A 16,496-nucleotide genomic window follows, 5' to 3' on the forward strand; every position below is an offset into this window, starting at 1 on the left:
AGATAATCTCACCCGAGTGTCTTCTGATATCAAATATATCAACACGAGTTGATAAACGTGGAAAAACTCCGAGGCTTGCCGAGTGGTGATATATTTGATATCAAATGACATGAAGTAGTCCGGCAGAATGTTGACATGACCTTGCAATTTAGGTCCCACAGTTGTTTTTGCATGATTTCATTTGTTCAGACACTACATATGAATAAACTAATGGATACCACTCTGGCACCCTTGAGGGTTTTGAAAATTTTATTTTTTTTAAAATTGGCCCGATTTTCATATTCGGCATCATTTTTGTAGTCAGAAAGAAACACATAATGAACTTTTCAGAGTATATAGATGTTAAATACACATGATATACAACATATATGTTTAAAAGTTTTGGTCAGACATGTGGTAGAAGTTCTTTTAAGTATTAAAACATAGGGATTTATGATTTTCTAAACCTCTTTTATCCAAACGAAATGTAATCCATACCATGTTACTGTTGAATTGTGAAATATCAATGTATTACAGTAGATAAAAAACAATTATTTGATTTTGAAATTTCTAATATGAATTAAGCAATAATTACTTTGATTTATATCTTGAAAATAGGATAAGTAAACCTTTTTTAGAGACCTTTCAGATGTTTACTAATAAATTGTATGGATAAAAGAGTGCTTTGACAATATCCATAAAAGTATTTTAACTCATTGTTTCAATGAATATATAAATATAATGCTGGAAGTTGGAAATTACATAAACCCATGACTGAATTGTTTGATTTATGGATTGTATGTTACTTACAATACTATCAGATGAAGAACATGCATAATACAAATCCTTATCCAGGATAATCAGTCAGGTCCCATTCTTGAATCAATTTAAGTCACAATATTAATGAGAGAGTCATAGCCAAAGTCTGTTTGAGTCTATTGACACATCAGATCAGTCACATCAGTCACTTTCATCTAACACACTCTGTGCAGTTCTGGTGTGCTGGTTATAACAATCATCACATCCTTCACATTCACAGAACATTGTACATGGAAGTCGAGCAACAGCGCATCCACACTTTGCTGAGGCGCAGTTTTCACAGCTACATTTCAACAGTTTGAGAATGTAGTCAGGAGCTGATGGCGTTCCTGGTGGCAGCAGCACTGGAAGCAAAGTCTGGTTGAGGGTGTCTTTCATCCAGCCATGCTTGAGAGGATCTAGAGTCGGAGGGTCTTCATCTAAAGCATGTTTCCAGATGCAGGTTTGCAGATGAGCCCTCAATGCATTCTGTTCAAATGCCTCCTGAGTAGGTGGCAATGACATGATCTTCATAGATGAGAGAGCATTTCTTCTTCAAACTTTTGATTTCCATACTTTGAAACGTAGCTCATGCATTGTAGATGCAGTGTGACCATAACATGATGACAGAAATAACATGGATTCTTCTGTTATTTCTTTAGAGGAAGCAGACAGGTCCCCAACATGATGAAGATTACAATTACCTTTCAACAATTTGACAGCAGTAGATTTTCCAACACCCCAGCACTGAGCCACTGTGTTACAGCCTGTGAGAGCATGAGCTGCAAGAATTTTGGGAACAATAGCAGAGTGTTTCTCAACTGTGGCTTTGATGTCAAAGCACTTCTTGTTGACAGATGATGTTGACTCCATGCATAGCTGACACGTTAATTGTTGGTATAGGTAGAAATGCAGTAGCAGCACAAACACATCAGTGTCGTCACACACCACTGTGATAGATGCATTGGCAACTGACTCTGCAACAGATACCACCTGCTGAATGATAATAACATCAGCCTCTTCATGGGTTGTCTTGAGATCTTGTCGATGAATCAGTAAACCATTGTTGACCTCCACAGGTACTGAGGAACTTCCAGTTAATACAACTTGTGTGAGCAGACTTTCAACGATTCTCTCATCTCTTGCAGATAATCTACTACTAGATCTATCAGTTGAACTTTGTTTGAAGTAACTGTGAGTAGAATCTTCTGTGGTGGGAGGGGCATGGACAGAGAAATCTTGTGTTGTCGGTTGGCCTCTTTGTCCCGTGATGATCTTGTGACACCTTTGATGCTGTATTCAAAGTACCTGTCAAATACAAGGTACACATCAGCGTTTTTCAGTTTCCTCATTACATATGAAGCAGCATTGTCAATGAAATCATTTACTTTTCCATCTTTCGGCCAGTGAATCACCCATAGCCAGAACCATCAATGATAATGCTTTTTTGGTCCGAGGGGAGGCTTTCTGACAATTCAACCTGCAATTAATTCCTCAAAGTAGCTTTGTTTGTGGCTGTTCTCATGACACCTGCATCGGTAAAAATAGAAGTAGGCACTGGTGCCAACTCAAACTTTAAGACCTCAGAAATGTTGATGTCTCTTCCTGAGGCCTGAAGTCCAATGATTCTGGAGTAGATCAGATTTGTGTCATATAACGTGGCAGATCCAATCTGAACATGATTCTTCAAGACAGCCATAGTCTTTATCTTCTTTGACAAGGGCCTATGAAATCCATCTGGCCATGACCTTTCAAATTTCTCCATTTCTTTCTGACCCACTGCCAATGCCTTATCAACATTCACAGTACTGTCTGCAAATCTGCCACTCACAACCTGCAAAAGTTTATCAGTAGGGAGTTGCGATACGTCTAGTGGATCACTTGACTCTTGCAGCTTCTGTCGAATGTTTTCCCGATCTTTTGCATCTGCTGCAATTCGGCCTTTCATTTCTTCTTTATGAACTTGATTTGTTGATTTGTCCTGGTTTGTCATCTCATAGATATCATTTGACAAAACACTGCAAATATGAAGACTCAAGGCCCATGTCTTCAGAGTGTTTGGCTTTAAGGTGATGCCAATGATGCCATCTGGACCCTTTCCATATTTCATGAAAGTAGTTTCAATCATCATGTCTGTCCATATTCCATTCCAAGTACCAGGTGTATGACGCGTGACGTGTTCCCCTTTGAGAAACTTCTCAAGTAGTCCTGGATTTAGATCTTCTGCTGTTCTAAGATAATAGAGGCCATAACGAGCATAGTTCTGATGTCCAGCAGCAAAGAAATATGGCATCATCAGTTTCACTGCAAGCAAATGGAGTGGCCAATCACCCTCTTTTTCAGCTCGGACAAACTGTAGCATCAGCAAAACTGGTTTGATTAGCATATCCAACCACAGTCGCGTTGTTCTGGCATGTCTTGCTCTGCCTTCCAAGATGTTCAATAAGTCTTCTGGCTTGGATACTTCTGTTATCACATTCCTTAACAGCTCTTCAACAAGAATTCTTAACGCTCGTAAGTTTTGAGGGTATCTTTTTCCTGACATCATGTTTGCTACACTTCCGAAAGTTTCATCAACAACCAACTTAAGGGTGTCTGTGGCAGTTTCACGGAAAACAAGAATACTGGCTATTCCATTTCCTCTTCAGTTCATCAGCAAAGCACCTTGATAATTCTTCAATAAACTGTCTTTTTGAAAGCATGACCCCTCCACTCTCTAGGTACTGATTGTATACTTCTGTGGAATTTCTAATTTGTTTCCGATCAGCATTCACTGATCTGATCACATAATAGAGTGATTCATCTGAAATTGATTCGTTTCCATTCAGTTTTGAAGTAGCTAATTGTACAGATTTAGGGGCCATAAAATTTGTTCTACATTTGTCATGATATCTTGCATCTGCAGCATGAAGATCACTTATGGCACCATCTACTCTAAGTCGAACTTCATCTCCCCACTTATCCTAGCGTATATCGCATGTCCCAAGAATTATATTCTTGAATGATCTTTGGCCATCATCTGCAGTTCTGCAAAGAAGAGATCTCTTCCATCGTCCAGCATTTCTAGAGTCTTTTTCAATTTCACATGGGTTCCCACAGAATAAGCAATGTTTTAGAAAGTTAAAGTCAGTGCTTGAAACTGAACGACGCCTTCTCTTTTTGGATGGTTCTGGCAGGCATTTATTTGAACAAGATTTTGAAAGTCTTTTAAGGTGGGTCTTTGATGTGTAAGTAGAAACACAGTTTTTGTGGTAAAATAATTCATTAACATAAGAAGAAGATTTATTTTTTTCAATTAGTAAATGTAGGCCATCCTGTCTGGTCTTGCTAGCATCAATGATAGATATGATACATTGACTAGTTGAACTAGCTGTCAGCTTCTGATTTGGGTTATTACAACATCCAATCAGCTGGAATAAACATTCAACACCCGACTGAAATTGAAGAAAGAAAGGATTCATTATTTCTCTTAAAATATGCAAAAATATTAATGATATATTGAAAGGTAGTTGAATAGCAAAATAGTAACTATAATGTTTCAAAAAGTTTAAAATTCAAATAAATATGAAATTGATTTATGAAATTGTAGCCACTGACAGACATACATCAATTATTTAACATATTTCCAGTGCACCTGTACCAATAATCAATATTTCATTTGATGAAAATTATGTAACATTTCATTTGAATCATTTAGGGCTCATATTGCCAAATTCGTCTTTTTTTTCCTTTGTAGGTTGATATCAAACATAATAGTTCTCAGGAAAATAGTATCTACAAATCAAACCCTTTCAATTTATTTTAGTATTCAATTTAGAGACAAAAATAAAATAAAATCTCTTCCTTGCTTGCATAGTCAATAGAGACCCTATGGCAGTATGATAAGTGGTTTGGAAAGTAGTATATACAGTTTTCATCAAACTATCATGTTTGCATTTTGATCTGAATTATTTTTCCCACTTATCTCTCATTCAATTACTCTGCATTACTGCAATGTCTATGTCATAAATCAGTTGGACAACAAATATAACTTACCATTGTGCCATATTATTTGTGAAAATGAGGTAGAAAATGAGTAACTAATGTAAACAGTCTATCCAGGAAGTACTCCATTTTGTGCTACTTACCGAACAACTTATTTTGCCTCCATACGGTCCTCTGCTGGCGCTTGAAATTCCAAGGGTATATTCTAAAACACATTTTAATAAAAATCCTCAAGGGTGCCAAGTTGGCATCCAGTTGTTTCTTGATCTACATATCTTTAACTTATAAAATCAGCAATAAAACACTGTGGGACCTCAAATGCAAGGTTAGCATTGAAAATTGCTTTTAGCTACTAGACTAAAGGTGAGATTCTATTTATCATCCATCATTCTTCCAACTTTTTCAGTTTGTGGACAGTAATAAGCAGCGTCTTAAGTGTAAAAAGTACTGCTAACAGCTTCAGTAGCAGAGCCATTAGTGATGTCATTTGATTGTGACGTCATGGTTTCAATGACGTCACAATGGTCTGCAAAGCATTGTGATGCGGTTTCATTGAAGCGATATCTACAATGTAGATATCGCTTGATCTCACCCAAGCGATATCTCCTGTGGATGATAATATAAGGGTAACGCTATTGTTCAGGGCATTATTACCTCCGTGGTGAAGATACAGGTGGTAAGATACTAAATCCGTACGTCACACGTGTGTCGTACAAGGTTGACCTTGTTTTATTCGTTTTGATTGGATAACCGTGACCTCTGTCACACCGGGACTACTTTTTTCATTCATAAAAAATCGTGACACGTCATTCATTTTGCAACTACAAGGCAGAACTGAAGCAATCTCATGTGGGCGAGGGATATTTACAAACACTTTGTTAAACCAAACAAGATAGTCACATGCATCAAATTCTGTTTGCATCCTATATAAGTTATGCATTGAGCTTCCACAGACATTATGTAATCGAGCTATATCCATTTACAATGTTCGACTACCGTTCAATAGATCGAGGGTCCACATGAGCGTGACGCACCCGACTACTTTCGCAACTTCCAATTTGATTTAAAGTAAAAGGATAAGCGTGTTGAAATGAAGTCAGTTTAATCTGTCTGGTCAGATATCTAGACTTGCTTGGGATGATCCGGTTGTGCCATCAGTGTCCTCTTCGAAGGGTATTTTGTGGCACTGTTTGTTCACGACTGCACAACCAGATCACTCAAAGTGAACATTTCCGATACAAATAAATCGAAAGCTCCGTAGAAATGTGCCTGATTTCTGATTATGTGGCCCAAAATATCCCAAAGGTGAACAATAACATTCCCTATCTCTAGCGTAAAACGCTGAGTAGATCACGGTTGATCTTTTCTTATTCTGGTGGTGACCTTGCCCTTCGTTCGAAGCTGTCACAGAATGCAAGCAGACTTAGCATGTTGATTTTCACGTCTTCAGTAAAGGTTGGTACAGTACACATGAATGTCTTTGGCGAACACTCTGATTTCCCTCTTCCAAAATGGTACGGACATGATATAAATTCAAATGATCAAGGAAACCGAACCATCTTGAATGCACAGACCCCGGCAGTGCAAGTGACCGACTGTTGGTCCGATATTCAAAGCGCGGCGCTAATGTCACTATTCAAATTTTCTTATAGGTGTCCTGCGTACTAACAACATGGCGCTTGAATTCTCATAAGTTGAAGAAATTCTTCCAAAAGGATATTGAGCGTCGGTGCTGTTATGTTTGCAAACACAACTGCAGGCGCATGTTGTTAATGCGTATGCATAGGGATGTAAACAATGCCCATATTTGGGCATATGTCAATATTCATGCGCAACCAGATTTTGCAACCGGTTTCAGGTTTCGGTATCTAACGAGAATGAGTGTAGTATTCTCTATTTATCATTTGCAGAGGCCCGAGGTCTTTCATTAACTGCCCGACGAAGGAGAGCAATTAAAAAGACCGAGGGCTTCTGCAAATGATAATGCCCTGAACAATAGCGTTACCGTTATCATAGCTAAAATGGATGGATTTTTTTATAAAATAAAAAGCAACAATAATATCGGGTTTGAAACATTTACTGCAATCAACACGAATGTCAATGACCCACTTTTACACACTTGGAAAAGTCATAGAACTAACCAGATGACGTCACTATTGAACGTGACGTCACCTATCCTATCTTATGACGTCACCTAACAACGGGCGTGACAGTGGCCCGTCGTCAAGCACTATGGGGGCATTATCAAGTTACAGTGGTCCGCTCATTTCTGATAACATGCGGGCAGTTTAATGATAACTCTATCCATTTTAGCTATAAAGAAGTATAATGTAGTGTGGTCACTGAGGATGGACTTTTACGGGAGTTGTAAATAAAAGCGACAAAACCCCTTCCATATTCATAAGAAATCACTGTCAAAAACAGAGTCGATTGTACGAATCTGACTATATTATGAGCATGTGTTTCTGATTGTAACATAAAAGTAGGTATGTTCTCTGATCTGATTGGTTAAAAAGTGTTGTCGAATGAGCATAACATCACAGAATTTTTTGGGTCTCATCACCGTGTATGTATACATTAATTAATGGAACTATTTTTGAAATCATCAACATGGAGGAACAGATGGTATTGTCAGAACATACTGTTCGCATCTGTATTTTCTTACACAGAGAGAGAGAGAGAGAGAGAGAGAGAGAGAGAGAGAGAGAGAGAGAGAGAGAGAGAGAGAGAGAGAGAGAGAGAGAGAGAGAGAGAGAGAGAGAGAGAGAGAGTCATGTTACAAATCCGTTTCCCTTTGAAATGGAAAGTTCCCCTACATCTGCCACTCAACAACCTGACCACCAACCGTGGTCCTGGCAAACCTCGAGTCTTGGAGGCTAACTCTGTCTAGGGAAACCTGTCGTATATGGATTATCAGTGTCAGTCATTGTGTTTCAAGTTAAGTACACCTTTACAATTTCGTTTCCGTAACGATTTCAGTGACATGTTTAAGTTATAGCCCCAGAAGTTAAGAGGTCTGTTGTCTTGCGAGTATTCTAAAACAGAAATTTGAGATACGGGACTGATATCATTTTAGCCCCATGTTTGTATTGTATTTCATATACATTTCTACAGATTGTGTAGACATGTGTCTCACTGCTTTCAATTGAAATCCAGCTATGAATGTTGTGGAATTATATTAAATGAGGGTATTTTCTAATGAATATTAATCTGTCCCAAAAGACTACAGTTCAACACTTTGAACATTTTGTACAGCACAATCAAAAGAACTCATATATTCATTATGCCTCTACAGCGCGCATAACATTCGATTAGTCATATTCACCAAACCAATTATCAAACACTTTGACAACACGTTCATCGTCGCCTTCACCTGGTTCATTATGCTCTCCAAATTAGGCAAAGGTTGACACTATGAATTACAGGGCGACGATTGGATTATTTTATAATAGATGTATGGCAACTTACCTCAGGCGTCAAGCTTTAACCAGTAAAGTATGTAGCAGTTTAGTGAATGTCTTTTTAGAGCGAACAAACACATGCTACGGGGTTGAGGTCTTTATTGCAATGCGTTGAGTGTGATCAAGGATCTATATATCATACACCCTGAAACTCATAATTACACAATAAATACTAAGTAAAACATTATCATTAATGCTAGATACGTAGCATAGGCTTATTACAAGTAAGTATTTACATATCTCAGTCATCCATTAAACACAAGATAGATAGATAGATCATCTTTATTTCCTCCAGTTGATGAAGATACATTGATATGAGATATAAATGTATACATATATAACAGCTGATATATTGTATGTACAGACAGTTTCACATCGTTATCAAATGATGTTTCTTAGTAGGTTTTTCCACATTTTAACAGTTTTACATACACGAAGCATTATATTTGCCCATAGATTGTATTCAATTGCCATAGTACTTTCTGTTGGCAAACCGCCAAGTAAAAAGGACAGAAAGGTATCGTCATCATCGTTCCAGATACTAGAAAAAGTTGTCACATCTAGTAAATCAATAATAGACTCAACAAGAATATTTCTTTGTTGTTGAGTCTTTTTACAATACATAAACACATGTTTGATAATATCAAAAGCAAATGTGCCGCATAAACATTCATCAGATTGTATACTGTAGGTGCTAAGGCATAATAAATATGCTAAATCATAGAAGTGTTCCGGTCTTTCAATTGTTAGTAACCAAAGTCTGTGTACCTTAGGTGATCGTATAAGAGAGTATCGTTTTAGGTTTTCTCTTGAATGAATCTCTGCATGAATTATGATATGGTCACATACGCTTATTTGTTCTTTAACTCGACTCGCCCATGCATGTTTGGAGGGGAAATGAGAATAAATGGTATATGTGTTTATGTCATTATTGAGTTCATACTTGTTTACAAGTGAAAGCATGTGGTATACGGGTGACATTTTACATTTATCATCTTTTTCTTTAATTGTATCGAGTTCATACTGAACAAGTCTGTGCTGAAATAGTCTTTTAAAGGCAAAGTTAATGTCACTATTATCTTCCCAGATATAAGAGAGCTCGTTGATCAATGTACGCCTGGAGAGAAATTAAACCCAGACAATCTCTGGTGACGACGGAAGGAGTGCGTCTAGACAGTCCTTGAATCTTTTTACAAAAATAACGTTGAATAATTTCAAGCATTTCGTATTCCTTCGGTGACAGTTTACCCCATACACTACAGGCAAATAGTCCACATGGTAAAATTACCCTTTCCCATATACGAACAGCTGGGATAGGATTTAAGCCACCAAAGTATAGTCCATGATTATAATTTATATTGACTAACATTCTGAGTTTTTCACATATTAGATGGGTACGTTCTAAGGTTTTCTTTGATGTACTTAGAAGCAATCCAGCATAAGTTACATTTTCCTTTTTAGGAAGTACTTGTGAACCAATGTAGACACATTGACAGACAGATTTGCGAATATTCCCAAACAGTAGAAATGCACTTTTACTGGCATTATATTTTAAATGCCATCTATTAGCATAGGTGTATATATTATTCAGTAGACATTGCAGTCCGTCAGGGGAGCTGCTCAACAGCGTAGTATCGTCTGCTAATAGGATGCCAGGTGTATTACCCCATGGAAGACACAAGCCACGCCCTAGATCATCAAGTGAATACAACAAGTCGTTAATATATAGAGTAAAAAACCATGCCGATAAAACGCGACCTTGACCAACACCTTGCTTAACATGAAACACATTTGAGGTAAAACCTCCAATGCTTACACATGATTGCATTGAGGTATATATTGTGCGTAAAAGTCGCCATAATTTTCCATTAATACCAAAGTTATACAGTTTGAAGAAAAGACCATTAAGCCAGACTCTGTCAAAAGCTTTTTCGTTGTCGAGAAAAGCGCAGTAAACTGGAGACTGTCTTTCGTTATAATAAGCTATGCTTTCCATTAATGTAAACAGGGCAGTTTCTGCCCCAGCCCCTCTCCTAAATCCAAATTGAAAGGGATGGGGGAAGCCTTTAGATTTGTTTGCCCACTCTTCAAATCTATTCAGCAGAAGTCTTTCGAACAGTTTACTTAATACTGGAGTGAGGGTAATACCTCTGTAGTTAGTGGGGTCGTCTTTACGTTTACCATGGCCTTTATGGATAGGTAAAATCTTTCCAACGTTAAACATTTTAGGTACATATTCATGAGAAACAATTTTATTATAGAATATAACAAGGTGATGGATAATAGATCTACCAGAGTATTTGATATGTTTATTAACTATGCCATCGGGACCAGGCGATTTTCCACTTTTTAGACGTTTTATAGTTGCCAATAACTCATCAGATGTGAAAGGACAAATCAACGTGGAACTAACGTCACTGTTCCCTTGGTCATTATACGAATCATTTTCAATCTGTTCCATGCGAATATTCACGTAATCAGTAAAATCTGAGTCAAAATTGATATCATGATTTGGCATTGATAAATCCTTGAAATATTTGGAAAACAGATTACAAATTCCTTCCTGTGTATTACAGGATTCTTCATTATACACAAGCGTCTGGGTTTGTTCCTTCTTTCTTTTATATTTCTTGGTTACTCTAAAGTACTCTGTTACATCGACCTCAGCTGCTTCATATATTTCTTGAAACTTTTCGTCTTTCAGTTTTTGTTTGGAACGGCGATGCTGCTTCCTAAAGATACGTTTTGCTCTTTTATACTCAATGTAATTTGCATCCTCTTTATCATGAGATTTACCATTATAGATCCATTCACTACGGCGTTGTCGCATTGTACGATGCAACGTATTTAAATTATCCTTTTTCCAGTATGGTTTTAAATGAGATTGGAATTTTGAAGATGGTATACTTAGTTTAGCTGCAGCCTGTAACGCTTGTAGGATATAGTCGTGATAACATTCAATGTATTCATGAGGAGATGCGTACTGAGTTTCGTCAAACTGAGCACATCTAAAATAGTTTTCAGTTTCATATCGGTATAACATAAAGTCTACGTCATTAGCTTTACGCCAGTTAAGATGTTCACCGCCATAGTGGCGTGGCTGGGAATCAGTACTCAGACATAGGAATATCGGACTATGGTCTGATACTGAGTATTGAACACCAGTATCTAAAGTATAACCAACAACGTTACTAGCATGTTGGAGATTAATGAACACATAATCTATCATACTTCTTATAGTTTTACATTTACTTGTGAAGGTAAAAAAGGCATTATCGTCAAGGGGTACGACAGAGATTAGATTCCGTTCAGTGAGCACTCTTTGCAGATATTTCGCTCTGCGTTTCAATATAATTCCATGCCGCAGGTCTGCATTAAAATCTCCCAGAAGAATTGTCTCCCCTTGATGAGAACATCTATCATAGATCTCCAGTACATTATTAAGTTCTTCTATGTATACACTATCTAATACGTTAGATGAGGGAAGGCGAGCACCAATTATATACATAGGGCATTTATTAATGAAGAGTTTAGCCCCAATGATATGCTCGCTTGAAGGTATACTAATTGCTGACGACCTCCGACATGTACTCTTACGAATAAATATGGCTATACCCCCTGCGCCTCTTTGAGATAAGTGGTCATGCTGACATTTAACATAGACGTTAAAGTCATCATCCAAGTCATAGAGTAGATATTCACGTGTGTCGTCCAGCCAGTGTTCGGTAATAACCAAAATGTCACAGCTCATTAGTTTTGAGCGAATTTCATCTAAGCAATTCAATGCCCCACGCACATTCCACGTAATCATGCGAAGGATTGCCATTAGAACAAGTATATATGTCGCAAGTCTAAAATTGTTCATCAACATTATTAATGTTCAGCCTTATCGTCATTGTACCACACATTATTCGGTAGCCACTCACGACAGTTAACGTGAGTGGCTACCGAATGATGACTTATGTAGTTGTGACCACGTGATGTAACTAAATTTGGCAATGTGTATTGGATAGGTAATGAAAAGAAAAACTATATGATGTGAAGAAAAAAGAAAAGAAGAAAATACCCGAAAGAAGATATAGCTAGGGCGAGATAAATGCAGTTGTTATTATGGGTAATCCGGATTCGAAACGCTAAGGATAACTAATGGTGATCACCAAGGAATAAGATAAAATAAATAATTGTCAAAGACTACATGATAGCTAATATATCTGGCCAGAAAATATTAAAATATGCAATAACAATACACAGCTACTAAAGCTAAATTACACAAGTGTTGAAAGAGTTGGTACCAACGTGGCTGGAGCAAAATATATTACAACTACATGCACATGTATGACGCAAGCAAGAAAATATTTACACTCAAGACCTAATATATTGAAAGTATAACAGAGAGAACAATGTACATGTCCTACATGACTGATATCAAATCAGTAACACAGCTTATCATTAGCTTTAAATGCTGTGTTAATACAGCAAAATATCTATGACAAATAGCAAACAGGTCAAAGATGAAAAATTACATCATATAGATATTAGTAATATATAATTAATCAGAATTTATCAAATTTCAAATGTCTTTAGAATTCAGTTTATGTAGACAAACTGTCACAGTATGCGATACAGCGTACGACACATGGTCTTGACTGAACATCAAGCCATTACACAAGTAACTCTCAAATACCGTAGAGCACATGATGAGGGGACGAACTGACAGACCCGGACCCTCCAAGAATGAATGGGTGCACATCCCACGTAGTGGCTCACACAAGCATCCTTCTGCAAGATCCTCACTGGGAGCTCCATTTTGTAGCAGTTTAGTGAATGTCTTTTTAGAGCGAACAAACACATGCTACGGGGTTGAGGTCTTTATTGCAATGCGTTGAGTGTGATCAAGGATCTATATATCATACACCCTGAAACACATAATTACACAATAAATACTAAGTAAAACATTATCATTAATGCTAGATACGTAGCATAGGCTTATTACAAGTAAGTATTTACATATCTCAGTCATCCATTAAACACAAGAAAGACTGAGCCTTAAACGATTATACTAGAACATATACAGTAATATACATGATCCACAATACTGACATTCAAGGGAGATAACTCCTTGACGTTTATTTGACTATAATATATACATAATATAAATGCATAACGCTTACACATTCTGCATCAACATATACAATACTTTAAGACAGAAATTAATGATATGATCTTACATTAAATGTGGTCATCACAATTAGATTACATTTTAAGTCTTAGACAAATATAAATAACACAATGCATACCATGTGGGTGATACAAGGGTTTGGGTCCCAACTGCCACACGTATGGCAACACCATAGATTATCTGAATAAACAATACATAGACTAAAACACTATTTAACATTTAATATATTGAACAAATTGATACACACATTTTATTTACAATGATTTGCATTGTATCACATCTGAATCTCTACATTACAAAGCTTATTAAAACACTCTTGAAGTAAAACACTTTCACACATATTTCATTGAAGTGATAGAATACATTTTAGTGATAAAATATGGGTCTTTAGCTTATCTTATGCAGATTTAAATATTTAGACATAATCAACATTTCAGTTAGATTACATGCATTTAGTTTACTTCATATAACACTTTGAACATACTGTATTATTTAAACACAACACAAGATAGAGATTATAACCATTAACTCACCTGATTTAATATTGTCTCTTTATCCTTTGCTGGTCTGAGCAGTTCTGTCAGTTTATGTGCTGAGAGATTATGCAGTGTAATCAAAGCATGCAGTTTAACAATAGGTGTTAGACTTGGCCAATCAGCAAATGAAGCTTCTGGCCATGGGGCAGTTAGTAGGTAAGACAAGTCAGATACACTTTGTTATAGCTGACTGAAACGGACAACTAGTGATATATGATAAATATACGTAAAGACCTAAAATGAAATTAAAACAAATATATACAAAAACTACATCGGCCACATACTTCCCTCCATCGAAAAATGACGTCCACGTCACTTTACCTTGCCAGTGACAAGATCCAAGATGGCATCAGAAATTCGGTGCTGCTGTTCTCGGAACAATCCGTCAGCTTGAAGTGAGCTGAGATAGTTGGCTCGCGTACGCCAGTCCCGATCTGCAACTGCAGAGAGAGCAAACTCTCCACTCTTCATCCATTTCGGCTGTGTCCGGGTCCGAGTAGACTGCCGTGGACGTGGAACAGGAGTGGTTATCTCTTGAGTTGGCTGTTGCTCTCTTTCTTCATTATCATTGTCATCATCATGATCTGCCCCAGTAGCGCCATCTTCTTCACGAATCTGCTCAACATGCTGAACAGCATCCTCAGTTGGCTCTTCCTCCCCCTCTGCAATAGGAGTTCCATCTCCTTCAGATACAATCTCTGATGGTTCCTCTTCAGTTGGCCCATCCACTGGTATATCAGTGGACACTAAAGCTTGTGGAGGGTGGGCATACTCAACAACAGTATCCTCATCCAATGAAACATCATCGTTGCTTTCTGTTGTCCTAGCAACTGGTGATACTGGCAGTGTCCTCTGTCGTCTTGGTTTGGGTATTGGCACACCAAGGCTAGGCATAGAACCAACTGGCAGCAGGAGGTTACGATGCAAAATTCTCTTCCGACCCTCACCATTTTCCTTACCAACTTCAAAGACTGGTATGGATGGGTTGGGTCGGCGTAGCACGACATAAACATCTTCCTCCCACTTGTCAGCTAACTTATGCCTACCTTCAAAGGCAACGATCTTCACTAAGGCCCGGTCTCCTGTCTCTAACATGGCTGCTCTGGCTTTGTGATCATAGCCAATCTTGTGCTTGGATTGTGATTTCATTGCTGCTGTAGTAGCTAGCTCATAGGCTTGTCTGAGGCGATCTTTCAATGACTTGGTGTACTCGGTGGTGGACTTGGTACCTTGTGTCTCTATGTCCAAGCCAAAAGCTAAATCCTCAGGTAGTCTAGGGTGTCTCCCGAACATCAAATAGAATGGAGCTGTTGATGTTGATTCGTGGCGGGTACAGTTGTAGGCATGGACGAGTGGTCCAACATGAGCCTTCCAATTCTTCTTCCTGTCCTGATTAAGAGTGCCAAGTATGTCGCATAGGGTATGATTAAATCGCTCACACATCCCGTTGCCCATTGGATGGTAAGGTATTGTGCGCGACTTGTCGATGTTCAGTAACTGGCATAACTCTTGCATTATCTTGCTGGTGAAGTTAGCTCCCTGATCCGAGTGAATTCTCTTTGGTAGACCGTAATGAACTATGAGGTTCGAAAAGAGAGTCTCAGCTGTTGTCTTAGCAGTCATGTTCCTGGTTGGGTATGCTTGTGCATAACGAGTAAAGTGGTCAGTCACAACCAAAACATGTTCTACTCCTCCTTTTGATGGTTCTAAGGTGAGAAAATCCATGCAAACAAGTTCCAAAGGTTCTGTTTTCTCAATACTTATCAATGGGGCTCTGATGTTGGTTGGTGTTTTTCTCTTCAAACATCTCTCGCAATTATGCAGGTGAGTTTCAACATCATGAGACATTCCTGGCCAGTAGAATCTATCTCTCAATAGTGACATTGTCCTGACATTGATGTCCAACATTGTCATGTAAACTCCTCATAGCCGCAGTGCGACATCTAGATGGAAGAACCAACTGGTCGTGATCAGCTCCATTGACATTGGTGACTCTGTATAAAACTCCTCTTTTGAGCTTGAACTGTTTGTAGCTTTTAAGCAGAGTAGTCATTTCTTGGTCCCGTAGAAACTGAGTTCTGTCTGGTCTCGTCCCATTCCGCAAGTGGTCTATGATCTCCACAAGTGATTGGTCTTTAGCTTGTGTGTGTCTCCAATCCCTGGCATTCTGGTCACATTTGTCACCCGTCAAATCCAGATCTTCATGATCAACAACATCAGCGGATAGACACACATTTTTCACTAAGTTGGTGATATGTACAGCATTACAAATGGCTTCAACAGAATCCCTTGAAATCTGTTCCATTTCATCTGTGTTCTTCTCTGGAAGACGTGACAGAGCATCAGCATCAGTATTGGCATTTCCAGGCCGATACTTGAGGCTAAAGTTATAACTGGATAGAGATGCTAGCCATCGTTAACACATAGGTCAAAGGGTTGTTGTCGGTGACGACCAAAAAGTCATGTCCATACAAGTAGTCGTGGAACTTCTCCGAGAAAGCCCACTTCAGGCACAAGAATTCAAGCTTGTGTGCTGAGTAGTTTCTCTCAGATCGGCTT

General features: G+C 38.1%; 1 protein-coding gene across 1 annotated transcript; it reads right to left on the minus strand.

Moving 5' to 3' along the window:
• Window positions 1-14,249: 14,249 nt before the first annotated feature.
• LOC139455677 (uncharacterized) lies at window positions 14,250-15,230 on the minus strand. Its single transcript, XM_071237232.1, has one exon. It carries the CDS (start codon window positions 15,228-15,230, stop codon window positions 14,250-14,252), a length of 981 nt encoding a protein of 326 aa, XP_071093333.1.
• Between the last annotated feature and the right edge of the window lie 1,266 nt (window positions 15,231-16,496).

The sequence above is a fragment of the Haliotis cracherodii genome, unplaced genomic scaffold, assembly GCF_022045235.1.
Source record: "Haliotis cracherodii isolate W230 unplaced genomic scaffold, xgHalCrac1.p SCAF_11, whole genome shotgun sequence".
Classification (NCBI taxonomy): Eukaryota; Metazoa; Mollusca; class Gastropoda; order Lepetellida; family Haliotidae; genus Haliotis; species Haliotis cracherodii.